We start from the raw sequence: 22,170 nt of genomic DNA, 5'->3' as shown, positions 1-22,170 counted from the left end.
AGTTTTGTTCTTCATTGTACTCCTTACTCTTTCTTGAATTACAGTGAGAATGTCAGGATTTGAGTTTTAATTTCTTTAGGAATATTTTTATGTACAGTGTTATTTCAACCCCAAAAAAGTTTTCTTGCAGGGAGTTGGCATTGTATGTCAAAAATCACCCAGAAATAGATCAAGATGTTTGATAAGAGTATTAGCCTTGGGTGTTATATCCTCAATTTCAGAGCGAGGGTTTTCTCTGACAATGCCAGTCATCATCCTTTTGTTTAACTATCACCTTTAAGGTTTAGCTAATTGATAAAAGGAGATTGTAGCCTCATGTTAACTTTTTTTCTAATGTCAGTAGCAGAGAGGATTTTCGGACTTGCACACAGCTAAATCTGAAAAGTGACAGCAGCATGAACCACAGTAATAGTTTCCATCTCAAAAGCAAATGCTTATTTTTCTTAGATGTGGACTCAGCCTCAAAATATAGTGTCTTCTCTTAGTCATTTGTCACCTGTAGCTATATTAGCACTCTCTGTAGAAGTATTGGATAGATTTTAAGATAGGATTTTTACTTTAAAGATATGGGCAGCTTCCCTAGAAGTGTTTTTCCCTCAAAGGGATGTGACTATTGAGGGCTCCCTGTTTTAATTGATGTAGGGAATGATGTCAGCATCAGGAACAGGGAAGGACATCTCAAGTTAGTGATAGGCACAGGTTCTTTACTTCTTAATAGAAATATTGTCAGTTCCAGTGTCAGCAAAGAAAATAGCAAAGTAAAGGCATTATCTGAGTTGTCTAACTTAACGGCAGGTTTTTTAACTTCTACTTTTGTTCTCAACATTTAGTGTTTGTAAAGCTTAATTCAGGATAAGATCTGATAAAAGAAGACTTAGTGTCCTTTTAGGGGGAATATTTTGCTATGTACAAGAGGACAAAAAAAGATGTGGATGTTAGCTTTATAGCTGCTGCAAGTTATTCCAGACTACTTGGCATTTCTGTTGAATAGAGTTAGAATAAGGAACAAAATATTCATTTTTTGAGCATTTAATTTGTGGTTAGAAATGTCAGTTGAAATGATATCTTCAGAGATACTAGTTTGTCAAATAGTATTTAATTTCAGGGATTCATTTGGTTATCATACTAACTCTGCTTATATTAATAGAGCTGTGAAGTGGAATCACACTGATTATAGCAAAATGGGCTTTTCTCCCCAGCAGGGAATATTATTACCTGGATCTATGTTATGTTATGTTATGTTATGTTATGTATGTATCTATTTATTTATAACATTTCAAGCTCCAAAATCTTTTATTTATTTATTTTTTAAAATTAAATTTATTGGAGTGACATTGATTAATAGGATTATATAGGTTTCAAGTTTACATTTCTACAATATGAGATCTGTGTGTGCCCTCCACCCACATTTTTAAATCATTGATGTCAAAAAGGACACTTAGTTTGAGTGTGTGCCATTCATCAAAGAGCAGGAAGCATATGGTGAAAATCCTGATGGCACTGCTGGAGTTTTAGCAATAGTCAAGATGGAATAGGAGTCATCTGCCCGAGGCAGGGCAGTGTACTTCCATTTGACCAATAGGTCATTGCCATCAACAATATTATCTGACTTAAGGACAGATGATCACATTCTATAGATAAATTTAATTTTATCTGAATAGTAGTTTCTTCCATTGTTATGTACCATTGTAAAAGAATCAACTGACACAAGCAGTGTCTCCTATAGATACTAGAATTCTTTTAGAAAGAGTCTGGCTTTGGCCAGGTGGCTCCCTTGGTTGGAGCATCATCCTATACAACGAAAGGTTGTGGTTTAAATCTCAGGTCAGGGCATATACCTAGGTTTTGATCCCTGGTTGGAGTGTGAATGGGAGGCAACCAGTCCATGTTTTTCTCACATTGATGTCTCTCTCTTTCTCTCCCCCTCTTCTGCTCTCTCTAAAATCAATAAACGTATCCTTAGGTGAGGATTAAAAATATTTTATGTAGCTTTGGATTTTGTATATTTATTTGAAAAAAACAGTTTTTAATCTTCATTGAAGCAATTATAATCATCACTGGAATGTAGTTGCTGAGGAAGTTTCAGGTTCAATAACTTCATTCACAAAAGAATTCCTACCTTCAGAAATAACAAAAGAAGTCAGAGAAACAATTATGTTGTGAGATTTGGTTCTATCCACATCCACATTTTTGCCCTCTTCCCTTTCTTTTATTATGATCTTAGGTACATGAGTAAGGAAATGGCAGTTGAAGGATGTGTTGGCCTTTGGGGCCAATATTTTTTGATTTCAGGAAAGATGGTATTTATAGCAGGGTCTGTCATGACCTTCATATCAGCTTTGTTGTTGGTAGGCTTCTCAGGGGTATCCTTTGAAGTAATTGTTTCTGTCTGTGATTGAGCAATATCAGCCCTAAAGAATGTTTACTTCAACCTCCTTGTTAACTTGTAGTATAATATAAATTTCTGGAAACCTAGGTAATATATTTTTTCCACCTCAACAATGGATTCATGGTAACATTTGTATTTTCTGAAGTTTGAAATTCAGTATCTGTTGCTCTGAGATTGGCTACATTAAATTCCAACTGGGAATTTTCTTCTACTATGGAAATGATCTCCATGTCAGATGAAGATATTTTTATCAGTGTGAATAATGGTAATTACTTCTGGGAGCAAGTTTGAGTTTTCAGCCATAAAGTGGCTGAACAGATTCATTTGGGAGGGAATCTGTAAGCATGTGAAAGGTTGAATAAGCTTCTACAAGACATTGTCATAATCCTTATTGATTGATTTATTATCAGCAATGCTATTTCTTTTCACAAGATAAGGCTTTTGGACAACATCTTTTGGGAAATTTATTTTTACCTGAATAACATTTTCTATGATTATGCTTGCATGTATACGGTGGTTCATTTCAAATTTAGTAGCTATGGCTTAACTGCAGAAGGTTTTGTTATTTACTTTGTGTAATACAAATTTGGTTTACTATATTCATTGGGAGAAATAGTAGAAAACTTTGTGGTTCTTTTTGGGGATTCTAAATTTTGATTACAATAGGTATTAATATTTTAAAAAATTAATTCTTGATGACAACTGCAGTAGTGTTTTAGGTTTGACTTTGACCATACTCTCTGAAGGTCCAATGGAATCAGTTGGGAAAACACTATAGACTAAGGTAGAGAGCCTTTGGGCCCTTTTGACTTTTAGTATTTTTCCCTTCAGACACCTTCTTTGAAGTAAGGTGAGCAGGCTTTGATGCTGCTAATATTAATACCGCTGGGTAGTATAGATTTGTATCTTTTACAGGTCTGAGGCTGCAGCTTCTTTACTAGGGGAATTAGAAGTTAGGATGAAACTTTGAAATAGTTCCATAGATGTAAGTTAGAGACAATGCTCTCTGATGATGGTAGGCTATAATGGCCAATGTTATTTTTGTTCTTAGTGGAGATAGCAGGAACATTTGGCATGTTGGCAGACATCTCTTTCAAAGGCTAAAAGAAAGTAAGAGCTATGTCAATTACACTTTCTGTGTTTTCATTCTCACTAGTGATGTCATCACTGGAAAGCTGAGCTAAACAAAAATTACTGAAGCTATACATGTTTCATTTTCAGTCAAATCAGATATACTAGGTATGCAGTGTCTACTCTCCTGGGTATAAATGTGTTATAAATGGCAGCTGATACACTTTTCCTGAGGCAATTAGCACTGTTTTTAAAGCATAATTAGTAGCATCAGTTGTGAATGTCTTGCTGTCAGTGATGGGTTTTGTGTTTTCAAAAAGGGAATACTCAATAAGTTTATTTCCTAAGTCAAGGTTATCAGAGAGAATTGCATTGTCATCATGAACATTTATGGTGCTTTTTCCCCACAGAAGTTTTGTCAGATAAACTAGAAGGAAATTCTTACTTGCATCAACCATGTAGTGAGTCGTGGGTCTGTGAACAATGGCATCAGTGTCAGAGTTCTTGTTTTACTGTCTAGGAATCACAGGTTGGCAGTTTTCTTTAGCTTTAAATGCTGAAGGTCATGTTTTAGGTAGGCTGCCTGAAGCAGAAATTGTGGCATATGGTGCATGAAACACATGTCTTTGAGGCATATATGCATATAATCATTTTTATTTTACTTTGTTTTTTGATCTTGAGAGTACATTTATTAAAGCTTGGGACAATGAAACAAGGAGGAGTTTAGGATAGAAGAAGAAACAGCAGAGAGCCTAGACAAGGCTGCTTTGGCTCACTAAAAAGCCAGAGAAAAGGGGCCCTTGGAGACAGGTTCAAGGAATAAACCAGGGATGAACTGCCACTGCCCACTTTCCCCCAGTTGCAAGTCTTGTGGGGACCCTTAGAGCTAAAGGAGGACACATCAGGGGAGGAATGGTATGGGTATGCTCTGGAGAGAGCCCACTATATTCATTTTTAAAGGGAATTATTTGCTCTGTTCTCTAATTCAAAGCCATATTTATCTGAGACCTGTTCAGAACCACTGTCATCAGACATAACAATTATAGGGTCCACATATACTGGAATGATTTTACCTGCAGAATTATCACCCGCACTTTCTGAAGTGCCTTCTGTAAAATAAATGATTTCATCATATTCATCAGCCCTCTTTCTCTCTCTTAGATCTTTGTGCTTATGTATGTTCCCTTTAAAAGTACTTGCCATGCCTTTGTCAGGGGAAATGATAATAGGTGAAAGGCTAACTTCATCAGATAGAATAATTATTTCTTCAGGTGAAATATTATAATCAATCTCTTTTGTGGTGTCTTTTCCCATAATAGTTACAGGAACAAGTTCAGAATATTTTGAAGTTCCCATGGATTGTGTAAAATCAGGAGGAGGAAAAATTGACCTCCATTGTCGACCATATAAACCAGTTGGAGTGCTTGTGATGGACCCTTCTGTATTAGTGACTTCATCAGGAGAGGCAGGCCTAGATGTTTTTGGAAGAGTTAATGTGGAATCAGCTAAGAAGATTTCTGCTAAATTTGGAGGTGTTTGAGGTTTGAAGGAAGTAGCACCAAATTTACGGGTGAAATAATCATTCATATTGTTGTCATCCTTGGAGAGAGGACTGAACTCAGTTGCTGATGAAAGGATTTTCTCTATAGCTGGGATAGAAACTGATGCATTTGTAAAATGACTTAATTCCAATTTAGCAGCTGGATCTTGATTGAAAATATTAGTTATTTTTCTTGTCTTGTAGATATTATTTTGAGAGTCTTCTCTAGGGGAAAAGGCTTTTATTATTCTTCTTTGAGATTTGGAATGCATTTTGTCAGTCTTAGTTTTATAATTGTCTGGAATATCTCTACTCATAAAGAAAAATGAATCAACTTCACCATCTGTGATACCTTCTGAAAAAGTCAATCCAGTTGGAGGAATATTCCATGTCGATGGATAGAAATGAATATCAGCTTGAGTTATTATTTGTCTCTCTGGAACATCACCATATTCAGTTGCCCTCTCTAACACTTCCGGCATGGTTATCAAAGATTCAGACAAAAAGTTATCTGTCATTAGACCCAAGGTTTCAGGATTTTCAGTTAAGGAATTAGGAATAGGCATGGCAGATGTCAATAGAGATAAGAATTGTCTAGATTTAACATTATCTTCTCCAGGTAACATAGAATCACCACCTTCATAACTACCTTCAGTGGAAAGAACAATGGAATCACCCATAGTGCTGGCTGCCTTATTCATAAGTGAGGAAAAGATTGAAGCTATGTTGTTTTCTTCAGTATTTTGATTGATAAAGAGGAGATCATCAGGAATGACATTGAACTCAGCCAAAGGAATAATGTTCTGTGAATGGAGCATATTTGCCACGCTTGGCTTATGTTTCATTGCATCAAATCTGGCTGATAGGGTGATTTTTGCTTCATCTGGGACAGCACTGTTATAAAAAGCAGGTGAGATATCTCTCCTGTTGAATTGGTCTTCATATTCTATGGGACTGATCATCACAGCAGGATCAGTGGGATCAGTTGTGAATATACTGCCCTTTCCCATTCTTGTTATTAATTCTGGGTCTCTAATAAATGGGTAATTCAGTCTTTTGCCTTTAGGGATAGTAGTGACAATATTATCTCCTGTTAGGAAACTATTTTCTATATCTGCTTCATCCAGAAACTCAGGTAAAAACATCCAACTTGAATCAGTTAGAGGATAAATCTCAGATCTAGGGGCCTTAATACTAAAATTGATAGTAGACCTTTTGAGAAGAGTGGCATCAGTGTCAGAATTATGATTCCCTTCTTTGGGGATTAAGCTTCGGTGATTTTTGGTGGTTTGGATATCAATTGGAGATCCTTGTAATAAATGTTCCAAGGTTGCCACACTGGCATAGGGTGCATGAGACTCAAAGACATTGGAGTCAGTGAGTGTGATCTTTCTTATAAGAGGAACATTTTCTTCCTTTATTAGTTCAAAAACAGAGTTATCTTCTACATCATCAAGGGCATTGTCAATAGGCATAATAGTTATTATATCCTCATTGTTTGAAATATTTTCACCTGCCAAAAGGGTGTTATATGCCTCTTCTGAAATATTTTCTATAAAAGGAACTTCTTCAGTGGGTATATCTTCCTTTATAAAAGTATTATATCCAAATTTATTGTTATTAATAGTATCAATAGGGTTTTTCATGTCTTCTGTTGAAATAATGATAGTAGGTAAAATAGTGACTTTGTCAGGTAGAGTATTTCTTTCTTCAGTTGGAATAATATTATCAGTCTTTGTTGTAGTATCTTTTTTCACTTTAGTAACTGGATCAAGTTCAAAATACTTAGATGAATGCCTGAAGACTGCGAAATCAGAAGGAAGAAGAGTTGATTTCCATGGTGGTAGGCCATATGTCCCAGTGGGAGTGTTTGCAATGATTCCTTCTCCTCTAGTGACTTCAAGAGAAGAGCTTTGATCATTATACCTAGATGCTTTGGGAAGACTTAATGTGGACTCACCTGAAAATATTTCTTCTATATTGAGAGGTGCTTGAGGTTCAGTAAGAGTAGCACCAAATTCAACAGTGAAAGAATTATCTTTCAATGAACTTGCATCCTTTGGGAAAAAATTGCCTGCTTTAGAAATATGGACTTCTTCCACATTAGTGTCACTCTTGGACAGAGTACTAGGTTTGGTTACTGAGGGAAGTATTTTCTCTGTAACCGAACTGAGAATAGTTGCATCTATTATGTGGCTTAAGTCAAATTTAGTATCTAGATCTTGATCAGAAAAATTAGCATTTTTTCTTTCTTCATAAACCCTGTGTTGAGAGACTTTTGTAGGAAAAAAGGCTTTCATGACTGTTCTCTGAAATTCAGAGTATATTTCACCTGTATCGGTTTTAGAAAAATCAGGAGTTTCTCTGTTTACTAAGGGCAAGGAATCAAACTCACTATTTGTGAGATCATCTGAAAAAGTAATGGAACCAGTGGGAAGTTTAGTTGAGGTTAAGGAGTAATGCTTGAGGTCAGTCTTATTTTTAATGGGATTATCACCACCATTAATAGAACTAGGGTATTCAATTATTGACTTAAACATGTTTGGCCATAGGACTGAAGAATTAGCCAAGAAGTTTTTTGCCGCTGGGTCAGAGATTTCAAGATTTGTACTTAAGGCATTAGGAATGAACATGGGCTTTTCTGGAATTGGGAGAGCTAGGAATCCTCTTGATTTATTATTGTCTTCTGGTAGCATAGAATCACCTTCTTCATACCTGCTCTCAGTGGAGAGAGTAGTTATATCATTTACAGTGTGGACTGTATTCACTGGTAAGGAAGAGGTTGAAGCCCTGTTGTTTATAATTTCAGTATTTTCATTGATAAAAGGAAATTTACCATCAGGGATGGCACTGAGGTCAGCCAAAGGAATTATGCTGTCCCATGAGTGTTGAGTCTCTGCCATATGATTTCTATCTTTAACATTGTCCACTTTGGATAATAAGATATTTTCTGCTTCATCTTGGGCATTAATGTTAAAAATAGATGAAGTGACTTTCCTATAGAATTGATTCTTATTTTTTAATGGAGAAGTGATCACAGTAGGATCAGTGGGTTCATTTGGGAACATCTTTTCCTTTACCATGGTTACTATTATTTCTGAGTCAGGGACAAGGATATATTCCATCCTTTTGTCTTCAGGGAGAATGATGATAGTGTCATCTTCCCTCAGACTGTCCTCTTTTAGAGTTGTTTCATGAAAAATGTTGTAAAAATTATCACTTGAGTGAGTTAGGGGGTAAATTATGGATTTGAAAGACTTAGAATTCAAATTGTCAGTGGAACTTTTGGGAACAATAGCATCAAGCTCAGAATTGGCAAGTTCCTTTCTAGATATCAAAGTTCGTAGTATTTCTTTAATTTTGTTCTCAACTGGAGCATCTTGAAATGCATATTCAGAGGTATCAGCACTGGAGTATAATGGACATGACCCAACTATTTTGGGGTCATAACTGAGAGTAGGTGTCTTGGTAATGGAGTTGTTTTTTTCCTCCTGTTGTTCAAAGACATATTCATTTGCAACATACTCAAGACCTCTGTTGTCAAGAGCAGTGCTTATTATATAATCATCATTTGGAATATTTTCACTATCTAAAGAAATATCTGAAATGTTTTCTGTAATAGATAATACTTCATATTCAGGGATTATATCTTTCCCTACAAAATATCTGTGCACAAATCTTCTTTTAAGAATAGTGTTCAACATATCTTTTGTTAAAGAATTGTTACTTGGTGAAGTAATGTGCTTTGGAGATGGAATGTATCTTTCCTGAAATGGAACACTGTTATTAGTCTTTGTTGTAGTATTTTTTTTCATTTTGACAACTGGATCAAGTTCAGAATATTTAGATGAACTCAGAGAAGTTGTGAAATTAGGAGAAATACTCAACTTCCATAGTAATTCATAGATTCCAGTGGGAGCATTATGAAGCAAACCTGCTGTGCCTGTATCTTCATCAAAAGAAGTGGAGTTTTCATCCTTAAGCTTTATAGTCTTTCCCAAAGTCATGGAGGAATCAGCTGAATGGATTATTTTTAAATTGGGAGGAGCTTGAATTTTAGTAGAAATATTAAATTTATCAATAAATGAATCATCTTTCAACATCCTTGAATCTCCTAAAGCAAAATTGCCTGCTCCAGAAATACTGTGTTCCTCCCCCTTGCTGTTATTGCTCTTGGAGAGGGCACTGGAATCAGGGGTTGAGACAAGGGTTTTCTCCAAAGTTGGAACAAGTGCTGTTGAATTTATAATGGGACCTGAATTGAATTTAGCAGGTGGTTCTTCCTCAGCAGAGAGTTTAGCTATTTTCTTTATTTCAGAAGGGAAAGGTCTTCTTTGTCTAGATGAAAGGATTTTCATTATTGTGCTCAGAGGTTGGGCATCTGTCTTAACTTTAGAATTAGCAGTGTCTCTCTCCATAGTAGGTGTTGAATCAGCCTCATCATCTGTAGAACTGCTGGTAAAAGTTGTTGAATCAATAGGAGAAATAATGGAGTCCAAGGAGTGGGGCTGAAGGTCTGTTTGAATTTGAATGCCCTGATTTCCTGAAATATCAGTTCCATCAATAAGATCAAGGTATTCAGTCACTGTCTCTAATACTCCCAATACTGACTTTGAGGAGTCAGTTAAGGGGTTATTACTCTTTAGGATGGAATCCTCAGTTAAGACTTCTGGCATGAGAATGTCATTTTCAGTTGTTAGTGGAAATTGGAATTCTCTAGACCTAACATTATTTTTATCGGGTTGCATTGAATTACTCACTTCATAATTGTTCTGAATGGGAAGAACAGGGGTACCAGCCATAGTAGGAGCTGTCTTCATAGCTGAAGAAGTTAAAGGCTTGTTTTTTGTAGTCTCAGAATCTTCCTCAACAAAGTGAAATTCATTATCAAGGTTGACATTGAATGTAACTAAAGGAGTAGTGACATCCTGTAAATGATAATTCTCAGCCTTCAAAGTTTTGTCTTGATTATGTTCTGACTTGAGTGAAATAGTGGGTTTCCTCTGGTCATAAAGAAAAGTGAATGTGACATATCTCCTGTTGAGCTGGTCTTTGCTTATTATTGGAGTTTCACTTAAGGTGAGATCAGTGATTTCATCTGGGAATGACCTGCTTTCTCCTACAGTTTCCTTTGAGTCTAGCTCTGGGGCATTGATTTGCTCAATCCATTTGCTTTCTGGAAAAATAGTGATGATGTCATTTCCATATAAGGTACCACCTTCCAGAGCTAAATCACTTGGAAACCTAGGGGACATTTTTTTATTTTCATATGTTAGGGAGTGAGTCCTGGTTCCAGGTGACTTATTCATGAATTTGGCAGTATAATCTTTGAGAAAGGGGTCATCTTCATAAGAATAAGGGGTTTCTTTCCTGGAGATCAGAATTTGGTATTTTTGTTTAGTTTTGAATCCTACAGGATTTTCATTCAATAAACTCCCAGTGACATGGGCAGTGGAGAAGGGAGATTCAAATCTGTGGAGACCTTGAATAAAAGCAGGTACTTCTGTTGTGGGGCTCTTTCCTTCTTCTTCAACATTAAAGGTACTTTCCTCTGTTACATATTTAACAGTACTGCTATCAAGCCCAGCAGTTGATAGATTTATATTATTTGGATTGTTTTCCCTTGCAGGAAAAACCACATCTGAGTCTACTGAAAAATCTTCATATTGAGTTACCTTATCTTTTTCTGTAGAATCTACATATCTTTTTTCATTTGCAATATTCCTTATGTCATCCAAAAAGATAATATTGTTAGGTGAAATGATTTCTTTATCAGGTAGGAGAATTATACTATTAGATATAATAGACTCATCAGTCAATTTTTTGTTGCTCTCTCTCATATTGAGTGCTGGATTAAGTTCAGAGTGAGTGATTTTAATAAAATCAGCAACAAAATCAGTAGGAGGAGGGGTTGGTTTCAAGGGTAGATGGTATAAGTTATTATTATAAGAGTTTGTAGTAGATCTCTTTAAGTTATCATTATCAAGAGAAAATGAGCTCATAGTCCTGGCCTTTGTTGGCTTTGTGGTGCTCACTGTGGAATCAGGGTAAAATATTTGTTTTAAAGTTCCAGGTGCTTTCTGTTCAACATAAGCAACATCAGGTTTAAGAGTGAAAAGATTAATGTCCATTGAATTTATGTCTCTTAAGTTCACTGGAATTTTGGCTTCAGAAGTATGAGATTCATCTTCTACAACACCTGTATTTTTCTTGAGGAATGCATTGGCTTCAGTTTCTGAGGTAGTGACTTCTTTTGCAGATGGATTGGTAACTGCTTTATTTACAACATGGTCAGAAGTGTTATTTATCTGCTCATTTTTATAGATTATAGGTTGAAGGGATATATTAGGTACAAAGGCCATAATGTCAGATTTATTATTAATGCCTACGTTTTCAGTGGTAGGCATGCCAGTGACTACATTTGTAGAATTCTCTAAAAGAGTAGTAACATCTAGAGGAACAGAGGAGATCATAGAGAAGAACTGAGGGTCACTGTGCTCCTTGGTGACTCCCCTATTTTGGTCTATAATAACAGAGTCTTCACCCAATGGCTCTGATTCTTGTAGTGACACCAGTTTATCAGATAAAGAACCATCAATTTTACTAAAAACAACTGCAGTTCTAGGTATTTTCTGATTGGGAATTAATAGAGAGTTTAATTTGTTGGACAGGATACCATCCACTGCAGGCATAATGGATTCACCATTTTCATTGCTTTCCTTAGAGTCCAAGGCAGAGACGCTATGTGAAATAGTGGTGGCATTTGTTCGCATTTTGTTGGCTTTAACAGGATTCAGAGAAGCTACTGAAGTCGTTTTTATTACACCTTTAGTAATTTCACTAACGTAGGGGATGTTCTTAACTTGGGAGGCAATGTCCTGAGGCAAGGGGTTAATGTGATCATCTGAAGGCATTACTTCAGAGAAACCCATTTTATTTTCATTGACTTTTGAGTCTTCTGATGTGATGGAGTCAGCCAACCCCACAGGAGCTGTGTTGTAAACATTGGATGAAATGCCTTTCCTGTAGAAATGACCTTGACTTTTTATGGGGCTGGCCATCACACCATAGTCAGTGGGGACATCGTTAGATGTTCTGCTCTCTTCCATGATAATTGTTTCTGTGTGTGGTACAGGGAAATAGTTGCTTTTTTTATTTCCCAAATCAGAAACTTCAGGAAGAATGATGATAACATCATCTTCACTTAGCGTGCTCTTTCCTGCAGATGTTTTTTCTTGGAACTCAGGGGACAACATCTCATCTTCATCAATTAGGGAAGGCACCAGGGTTTTCAGATGCCTAGTGTTGAAGTTTTTGGTGTAATCTTTGAAAGAAGTGGCAAAAATATCAGAGTCAGAATTTTCTTCTTTGAGAATAATAGTTTGATACTTCTCTTTAGTTTTAAATTCAGGTTGAGTTAGTCTATACAGGAGACTCTTTGAGGTCTCACCTTTAGGGGAGGGTATATAAGACAAAAATCTATTGGGTCCATGTGTAGATTGAACAGGTTTCTTAATAGAATTGTTTTCTTCCTTTTCTAGTTCAAAAGTATGCTTATTTGAAATATATTCAGAATCACTTTTATCAGGTTCAATGGTGATCAAGTCCATGCCATCTAGATTATTTTCCTTTGCTAGAGTGGCCACTGGCCTAAGGATAAAGAAATCATCTCTCAATGTATTTGCATATCTCAGTGATAAAGGAGGACTTGTTTCTGGTGCACTGTAATAGTTTCCCACATTTATGTCCTCAGAGAAAACAGGTGTGGAGAAGGTCACAGGTATAATGATCATATGAGAATTAGTTATGCTACCTGTAGCAACTTGGTCTTTTTCTGTTCCTGGATGAGTTTGTTCATCAATATAGGATGAATACTTTTTGCTGGAAGTTCCTTTATCTAATAACATAGTGGTTTCCAGAGCAGACTTTATATTATCTTTCATGGGAATCTTAAAGTTGTGTCTTCTTTTAGGGGGAAAAGTATATCCTTTTGGGACATTTTCTTTCATCTTTGGATAAATATCACCAAAAAATGCAACATGTTCAGCACCACTATTACTATTTCTTACAACAACTTTTTCTTGAAACTCAGGAATGGATTTCTCAAATGGAGATTTTGAGATTTCAGTCATATAGGATGATGCAGGATCCTCAAAGTCAAGTTGGCCAGCTATGCTTTTGGTTGTTCCTTTGAAGCCGATGGAGTTATATACATCAGAATTAAGAGAACAGTGTTTAGCTGCCAAGTTATTGCCTTCAGGAACATTATCACCTGCAATAGGTGTAACATAAATATGATCCCTCACATTTTCTTCTGTAAGTATGTCTTCTTCCTCTGCCATAATGTCTATGTTGTTTGGAGGATCTGCTTCATAGTTCAGTGTTATATCTTCCTTGAAAGTATTTTCAGATTCATATTGTGGAATATAAAACATGGTATCAATATATCCTTGAGGAGCAGTGGTGACAGGTACAGTCAAAGTCACTGGGGTAGACTTAATATAAAAAGTTTTTGGTATTATGATATCTGCCAAAGAGGTTTTTTTTACAGGGCTTGTTGCTTGACTAGGGGCAATAGACTTTGTAAAGATAGAGGGATCAACTATTAATACAGTGCCATTATCTCTAGATACATCAAGATCTTTGGAAATGGTAAAGTCATCTCCTGGTTTATTAGGTTTATAGCTAAAAGTACTAACTTTATTCATGGTCAGAAGGCCTTTCTTTACTGGTGAGGTGGAAGCTGTTAAAGCCAAGTCTGTTATAACTTCAGTGTTTTGATCTGCATAGTAAATATCATTAGCTACAGGGGTGTAGCTAATGCCAAGAGGGGTGTTTGCTATTTCAGCCCCATCCATTTTGTCATCACTGGTCAGTCTTTTATTATTACTTGAAGTGACAGCAAAAGGGGTTTGATGGCCATCCCTATAATTAATAAGGTGTGCATTGCCCAATGTGGGGAGTGATAATTTATGTTTCATGATGCTCTGAGCAAGATTTTGGTTCTCTTTGGTAATAGTAGGTGGATTATCAATGATTACATTGTAGTATGCATTAGGGAGTATATGGTGATCCACTCTTCCAGTCTGGAAGATAGAATTATGAGGTGGAAGGAATTCAGTGCTTTCTGCTGCCATGTTCTCTTTCACAGCTACACTGTTGCTCAGACTATCAGTAGCCATTGTCTTAAAATGTGTTTTGCCATTTTCTGGGTTAGTGAAATCATACAGAATATCAAAAAAATCTTCTCCAGAATTGGTAAGGTCTCTCTCACTTATTGTTACTTCAGCAATAGGTATAATACTATTTAACTGGGAAAGAGACTTTGTGGTATCAACAGCCACAAATCCATTCCTTTCAAAGCCACTGTCTCCTGATTCAAAGTACTTGAAATTATGTGCAGGTAGAAGGTCTTCTTTTACTTGGAAAACAGCATCATCTCCCACTGAAGACTTTACTTCCACATAGGGAGTAGATTCTTCCTCACCAGACATTTTTTTGTCCATCAGACTTCCAAATCCTTTTCTTGGTGTATGAATACCAGCTGTCCTTGCAGACAGAGAGGCAGTGGTTACAGTGTGCCTTCCTTCTGGCATGGTGGCCTTATCAATCACCAGATCAGAACTGTTTGTTGTATTTGTGGTCTGCTTACTTGCACTGGCAGTGACATTGTACACATCACTGGGAGAGGTGAAATTAGCAGTAAGGAAAGTAGACTCCAATGGATGGTTCAAAGTATCCTCTGATCCTTTATTGATTTTCTGTTTTTGTATAATGGTATCATTAATGACATGAGGATTTTCAGTCACAGAATCTGATATCCAAGCACCACTCAAAGGATCTTTAATTAGCAGGGGCTTTTGAGCTTGATTATTTTGAGCATTAGGCATTAGAGCAGGTGGTTCTGCTGCTGACAGAAGAGTGTATACTTTGTGCATAGGAAAGTCTGTTTTAGGGTTAGGTCCTGCACCACCATAAGCATGGTCATTATTGATAGAGAGACTAATGAGCTTTACTTTGTATTTGAAAAAAGGATTGAACATATCAGAGATGTCAGAGAGGATGATTTTGTTTCTTGCTGTTTGGGCATAATCTACATCAGGGTAAAGAGAGTAAACTTTTCTTCCAATTTCTTTCATGGAAGTATCTGGATGAATGAAGATGACTTCTCCTCCAACTTCATCATCTTGGTCCATATTTGTAATTTTTTGGACCCAAGGAATAACAAACTCAATTTTATCAGTGTTCACAGACTTAAAATTGTTCCTATCTGTTTTGACATATGCATTTGCAGGAATATTAGAATGGCGCTTAGTTATTAAATCATCTACTTTAGATCTAGTTGCTTTAGCAATATAGTTATTGTTAGGCATTTTGATGTTTTCTATCCGAACAGTGTGTCTGCCTTTTATTGTTGGATTATCCTTTGAAGGCGAAGTTATTTTAAAGTTAATATTGGTGTCTGGCAATGGTTCTATGGGGTTAGGGTTAGCACGATCCTTTATAGAACTAATGCCGTTTGTGTTGAAAGTAATCAAGTCCCCCACATGCATATTTTTACCTACATCTAACATTGTTTTGGTATCATCAGAATTACCAATAAGATTACTGTTTTCTTTATACATTCTATAATTAAGAACAGGATTTATCCGATTAATATTGGAAATAGTATTAATGGGGTTGATATTGGAAGTAGCTTCATCAATGTCAGTGGCAATCATGATAGATTTAGTATCAGTCTTGTAAGTACTCCAAATAGGAATAGATTCAAAGTCATTTTTTGCAGAGGAAATGCTAGGTATTTGAGTATTTACTGTAGTTCTATGATCATTCTTCCTGTTTGTAGCATTAATTACAATAGAATTGTCTTTCTGTGAAAGATCAGTAATGTTGCTTGCAGTTTTGCCATATCTTTCCCGGTAAGTAGCATTAATTGTGTTTTGGTTCTCCAAATCAGGAACATCAAGCAGAGCTGTATAATTCTCTAGAATAGCTGTGGCATCAGTTTTTTTTGTACTGCTTTCTCTCATGAGGGTTGTGGTACCAATAAAGGATATAATCGCTGGTTCTGCTTCTTCCTCTCGAGTAGTGGTGTAAGTCCTAAGGAGGTTGTTTGCGTTTGATATGGCAATGGTACTGTCATCTACGGAGGCATTCTCATTCTTAGTACTTTGGATGTGCGCAGCAGTATTAGGGGCAAAGAATGGTTTAGATCTTCCAGTGGGTGGGAAGAAGGGTTCAACTCTTTGAGCTGCTTTGGTGTCTCTCTGTAAGGGGAGGAATTGCAATGGAAGCAGACTTATTATGGGTGGGAGGTCATGGATACAGGTGCTGAGATGTTATTGTCCCTTGAAACAGTTATCCTGCTCTGTGCTATTTTGGAGTTGGGGGAAATCTGGACGTTGTGGTACTGACAGCAGAAGTATCCTGCATAGCTGCAGGTGTATCCTGCATAGCATCAGATGAAGGCGAAGCATTATTCTTTGAAGACTTTGCCAGGGTAGAACTGTATGCTATACCCTCAGCATAAGCAAAACTAGCTGAAGTCTGAAAAGCTGAAGGGTTACTTGGAGCATAACCCCTACATGGGGTTATACACCCTAGCTTGAAGCGTCTCTGAGAAATTTCTCTTTGAAAGAGATCCGGAAAACCTTGTTACTCTATCAATAGACTCAGAGTAGGTATTTAAATAGTTTGTAGGTACAGAAATTTCTCTTGTTCTTAGGATGGAAAAGAGTTGCCTTGCTGTTGGACTGTCTCATAAGGACAAAGGTGAATTGGCAGACAAATGCTGATCTGTCTGACTGTATGTTTCCTGACTCCCATATAGTAAAGGGAAAGAAGTACAACATATTTTGAGGTTCCCCTTGCAGATTATATTTCATTAAAAATCTGAAATTAATAGTTACTGTATTAACTTGATCAAATAAACATTCTGCAGGTCTTTGCTTTCTTCTTTATTCATTGATTTTTATGTTAGTCAAGTTAGGAATACACAATATCAATATAAAAAGGAACAGCTAATATGTCAGTTTTGAGCACGCTCTGTAAATATAAACCCAGGTATACCATGCTAAACATTTAGTAAGAAATTTTTTACCATATAGAAAGGATAGAGCAGCCCCATTCAGACCCTATATTATCATGCATTATACCCTCTGTTATCTTTATTTTACTATGTGTATGACCAATTTTAAAAGAAGGAAATTTATAAATAAAATAATAGAATTTTAAAAATATAGTGACATTTTTAGCAAAATATTCTTTCTTGTGTTAAACCTAGGCTGATGATCTATATCTATTCTTTCCCTCCATCTGATTTTTAGTTCCATGAGGATACTGTTATCCAAAATACTGAAACTTACCGGGAAGAAAGCCACAGAATTCAAGATGGTCGTAGTCAGAACTAGGATCTTCATCTTGTTTTGCTATTTCCTGCAACTAAGGTACAAGATTGTCTTATGTTATGTTAACATATTGATAATTTAAGTGACAATTTTAAAAACATCAAAAATAATCTATTTTATTTTAGTATTACTGACATTAAAATGCTGGCTTTCCTAATAAGATACACACACTACCCAAGAAGTTCTAGTGCATTATTAGAAATGATAATACGTGGAAAAGAATACTGTAGTTCTAAGGTCAATACTATTTTAACAGTATGAATAGGAAGAATTTTGGCTATTATCCATAACTTATAGAGAATCAAGGAGTAAACTAACTAGCAAATATATTTTGGACAGAATACTTCAATGAGGACTTCATCATATAAATTCACCCTTATTATCATGTTAATAATGATCTATTTGTTGCATTTTCAGGAGCATTTAGACAAAAGTTAATTTATTCAACTTATATTCAGCCAGAGATTTAAATCAATCTAATTATGTATTCCTTAAACAAAAAGGTTATAGGAAATAATCATTTTGTTGATGGTCTCCTTTATGTGCAAAAAGTTTTTAGTTTGATATAGTCCCATTTGTTAATATATTTTTTGTTTCCCTCGACTGAGGAGATGTATCAGATAAAATATTGCTATGTGCAATGTCCAAGATTTTACTCCCTATGTTTTCTTTTATGATTTTTATGGTTTCAGGTCTAACATTTAAGTCTTTAATCTATTTTGAATTTATTCTTGTGTGTGGTGTAAGAAAGTGGTGTAGTTTTATTTTTCTGCATGCGTCTGTCCAATTTTCCCAACACCCACTGAATCAGAGAACATATAGGTCAATACATCTGATAAGGGTTTAATATCCAAAATTTATAAAATCTTATAACATTCAACACTGAAAAAACCCAAACAATCCAATTAAAAAATGGGCAAAGGACCTGGATAGACACTTCTCCAAAGAGGACATACAGACGGCCAATAGACATATGAAAAGATGCTTAATGTCACTAACAATCAATAAATCAACAAACAACAAGTGCTGGAGAGGATGTGGAAAAAGGGGAATGAACCCTTTTGTACTGTTGATGGGAATGCAAATTGGTGCAGCCACTGTGGAAAGCAGTGTAGAGATACCTTGAAAAATTAAAAATGGACCAGCCTCATGACCCAGCAATTCCACTTCTTGGAATTTATCTAAAGAAACCCAACACACTAATTCAAAAGAACATAAGAACCCCTATATTCATTGCAGCACATTTATAATTGCCAAGATATGGAAGCAACCCGAGTGTCCATCAGTAGATGAGTGGATAAAACAACCATGGATGTTTACACAATGGAATACTGCTTGACCATAGAAAAGAAGAGAATTTTACCTTTTGCAACTGTATGGATGGATGTGGAGAACATTGTGTGAAGTGAAATAAGCCAGTCAGAGAAAGACAAATACCATATGCTTTTACTCATATGTGGAATCGAATGAACAAACTGAATTAACAGGCAAAATAGAGACAAACTCATAGATAGAGAGCCAGAGTCTAAGATAGTGAGCTAAGGTGGTGGGGAGGTTAGGGGATAGAGGGGTTGAGCAAAAAGGAAAAAAGGACTCATGGACATGGACAACAGTGTGGTGATTGCAGGGTGGGGTGGGAGGTACAAGGGGGACAAATGGTAATGAAAAAATACAATAGAAAAATACATTTAAAAAGAACGAATTAGGTATTTGGTGAGAGAATGGCTCCAAACCTAATTTATTCAAATACTTACCTTGCAAAGAAATCTTTCTTTTCAGCTGCCTTCTAACATTAACCGTTGACCAAATCAGCCTGGTTAAGCAATGCATGGAGATGAAATCCTTGCTGAGGTTGTCTAAATCTGAGAAACAAGCTCCTAGTTCTCCTCTTTATTTCAGTGGGGAGAGAAGAGGCTTCACTCTAAGGGATTGCTTCTGAGCTAATCCCAAAACAAAAGAAAGGAAGTGGCAGTTGGCTTTTGTGCAAGCACTCTCAGGCACGCAGTGACCTTGTTAACATCATTTTGAAAGGGGTAAGGCTCATCTTTTAAATATTAAGAAGCCCTTTAAAAATTAACTCTCTAGACTGTAGTGCCATGTCTTCCCTATTTTCCTGCTATTTGTTAAAAAATTGCTACTTCCACAGCAAAAATTTGATTCATTATAATATTATTTAACATGTATTGCCATTTATTAGTTCACACTGGGATTCACCCTATAATGTTCTGGTTTTTGTAAGGACAGAATTGTATTTGGTTGAGTGTCTGGAAATTATGTTTATAATACAGGAAAAAGAATACATTTTTATTCTTTATCTTTTTTATTGTTGTCCAATTACAGTTGTTGCCATTCCCCCACCCCCATTACTCTTTCCTGCTTTACTCACCCTCTACCTTCCACAGTCAACCATTCTCCCATAATGGGAGAAAAAAGGAGAAGGGTGAAGTCAAGGTATTTGTATAAAGGACTCACAGACAAGGAACATATTTTTTAAAATAACAGAATTATAGCCATCAACCCCCCCCTTTTTCTACATGATTTCTATAAGTCCCATGCTGACCTCTCAAGCAGATGCTTCCTTTGGTAAACTCAAAACTGGCTGATTGAGCTCATAACTCTAGTTTCTGAAGCTAATTCATTTATGTGGAATTCACTAAAATACATTATTCCTATTATGCCACTTGTTGAGGTAATTCACTGCTATATATTCTAAAGCCTCCATAAAAATCTGAACTTACATTCCTTTTATGCTATTAACTTTCTCTTTATGCTACACTACACAAGGCATGGCACAGCAAGACTTTTCTAGAACAATATAGAGACTCCTTCTGAACATAATTGGTTTGCTGTCCTTGTTTGAAGACAACTAAAATCTTACTGACAATTACAACTTTCTCTGTACTCTGCATAGTTCTTTCATATCGTGTGACCCTAAAATTCAAGAATACTTTTGATATATAAATTTTACCAGATCTTACTAGGCAGAAAGACAAAGTCAAACTTCTTGCAGTTTTTTTTTCTTTAGGCTTCCTTAATTTCCCTATTCTCTGGCTCATCTTAATACTTTTCTGTAGCTGACATTCTTTCACTATACACTGGAACAAATACTGAATTCCTACAGTTAGGTCCAAGACTGTCATTGAATTGTTCTTTTTATCAGGAGGAGGATTGATGTATAAAACATCTACATACATTATAAATTACCTTCAGATAAGCAATGTGTCATGAGTTGAACAATTATAATGTTATCACTTTAGCAGCTTGGAAATACCATTCCCATGACATTAAGTTTTTGTTCCTCAAGGGAACTGAAGTAATTGTTGGAAAACTAGTGCAATAATACATACTTAAGGATTCAATGTTCATTCAATTAAAGATGATATTTACAGGTCTTTTCATTTCACGTAAGCTGTCAGGCTCAGAGTTACTGGTTGGCACTAATTTATCTTTAGAAGATCAAAGAGAGCTAAGATTTCCACTTAATGGTTTCCAAAGCTGAACCTGGAACAATAGGATCAAAGCTTTGTCAGTTAAGAAACTTCATCTTTGAAATTATTTTTTAGTATTCCAAGAATTCTTAATCCATTTTCCCTCTTCATGCAGGTGAATAGTTCATTTATTTTTTCACATGCTTTGCAGTTAATGGCCTACTCACTATTTCTGGAAGTTGTCCTCTATAACAAGTAAGTAGACAAACACCAATGCTTTTCTGTATACTAAAATAATCACATTGAAGCAGAAGCTACAGATTACAAAACAGACTAATTAGTGTTCACATGTAGTTATGATTCTTACATGGCAAAAGGGAAGCCTAAAGGCGTAGTCTTAATTGACATTTACAGAATGCTTGTTTTGTTTGATTGAATCTCCATTTTTTATCAGTACCATACATTGAATGGATGAGAATATATTGGTCCAACAAATATCTATTTAGTTCTGTGAAAGGCACTGGTGGAAAAACAGAAGTAGAAGATATAACACAAATTCTCAAAGAATTTATAATCTATTTTAGGAGGAAAGGAATGTAAGTGATAACAACATCTAGTGTCATTTATTTAGTCATTCAAGTATTAATTGAGTGTCTGTTAACTTTAAGTGATGCAACATTTATATACTTCACAAAGTAATCATCACAGCAGGTCTAGTAACTATGTGTCACCACATGTAGTTATTATGATGTCACTGACTCTACTCCCTATGCTGTATATTATATGGCCATTGAATTTTCTTTAATCTTTCAGACTGAAGTGAGTACAGCATATTGTTTCTTATAGGGGACTGTTTGTTTCAGTCTGGCAAATGTGACTCAGCCCTGTATTGAAAACCTACAGAAGTGAAGTGGTGGGCAGGAGTCAGACCTTCAAACTGAGTTTTCCCATGGGAATCAGGCCTAGAAAATGCACTCAGATTGTTAGGGCTTGCTCTTGCTAATACTCCATTACTCTGGTCTAAAACAACAAATGGGCGTTATCTATCTTCAAGGTAATTTCCAAAGCCTATGTGAATTTTCCCAAGGACAGAGCTAATCAGCTCGCCTTTTTCCCTCCTGCATGCTATTTTCATTTCCTTGAATGTACCTAGAATGTAGACAATAATATTCTATGTAATAGATAATAAATCCTTCTTTGATGTAAGACCTGAGAAAAATAATAAAAGCCTGTCTAGGCAAGGGTCAGGGTGCTCTCCCCTTGAGAGAGTGGCCGAGGCACTCAGAGGCACTCTCCCCTTGGGAGAGCAGCCGTGCTGTCCCCCTTTTCTCCACA

At 36.0% G+C, this 22,170-nt stretch overlaps 1 protein-coding gene across 2 annotated transcripts; it reads right to left on the bottom strand.

Moving 5' to 3' along the window:
* Positions 1–4,098: 4,098 nt before the first annotated feature.
* LOC118499675 lies at positions 4,099–19,462 on the bottom strand. 2 transcript variants are annotated; one of them, XM_036021659.1, is made up of 4 exons: positions 19,162–19,462; positions 17,366–17,441; positions 7,804–16,267; positions 4,099–7,683 (listed from the first exon to the last, which is right to left on the bottom strand). In XM_036021659.1, exons 2-4 carry the CDS (start codon positions 17,417–17,419, stop codon positions 4,415–4,417), a joined length of 11,787 nt encoding a protein of 3,928 aa, XP_035877552.1. In that variant the 5' UTR covers positions 17,420–17,441; positions 19,162–19,462; the 3' UTR covers positions 4,099–4,414. The 2 variants fall into 2 exon arrangements, with proteins under 2 accessions (XP_035877552.1, XP_035877547.1); XM_036021654.1 differs by having other exon boundaries at positions 4,099–16,267; positions 19,162–19,461.
* Between the last annotated feature and the right edge of the window lie 2,708 nt (positions 19,463–22,170).

This window comes from Phyllostomus discolor, chromosome 1 (genome assembly GCF_004126475.2).
Source record: "Phyllostomus discolor isolate MPI-MPIP mPhyDis1 chromosome 1, mPhyDis1.pri.v3, whole genome shotgun sequence".
NCBI lineage: Eukaryota > Metazoa > Chordata > Mammalia > Chiroptera > Phyllostomidae > Phyllostomus > Phyllostomus discolor.
This window is presented reverse-complemented; position numbering and strand designations above follow the sequence as displayed.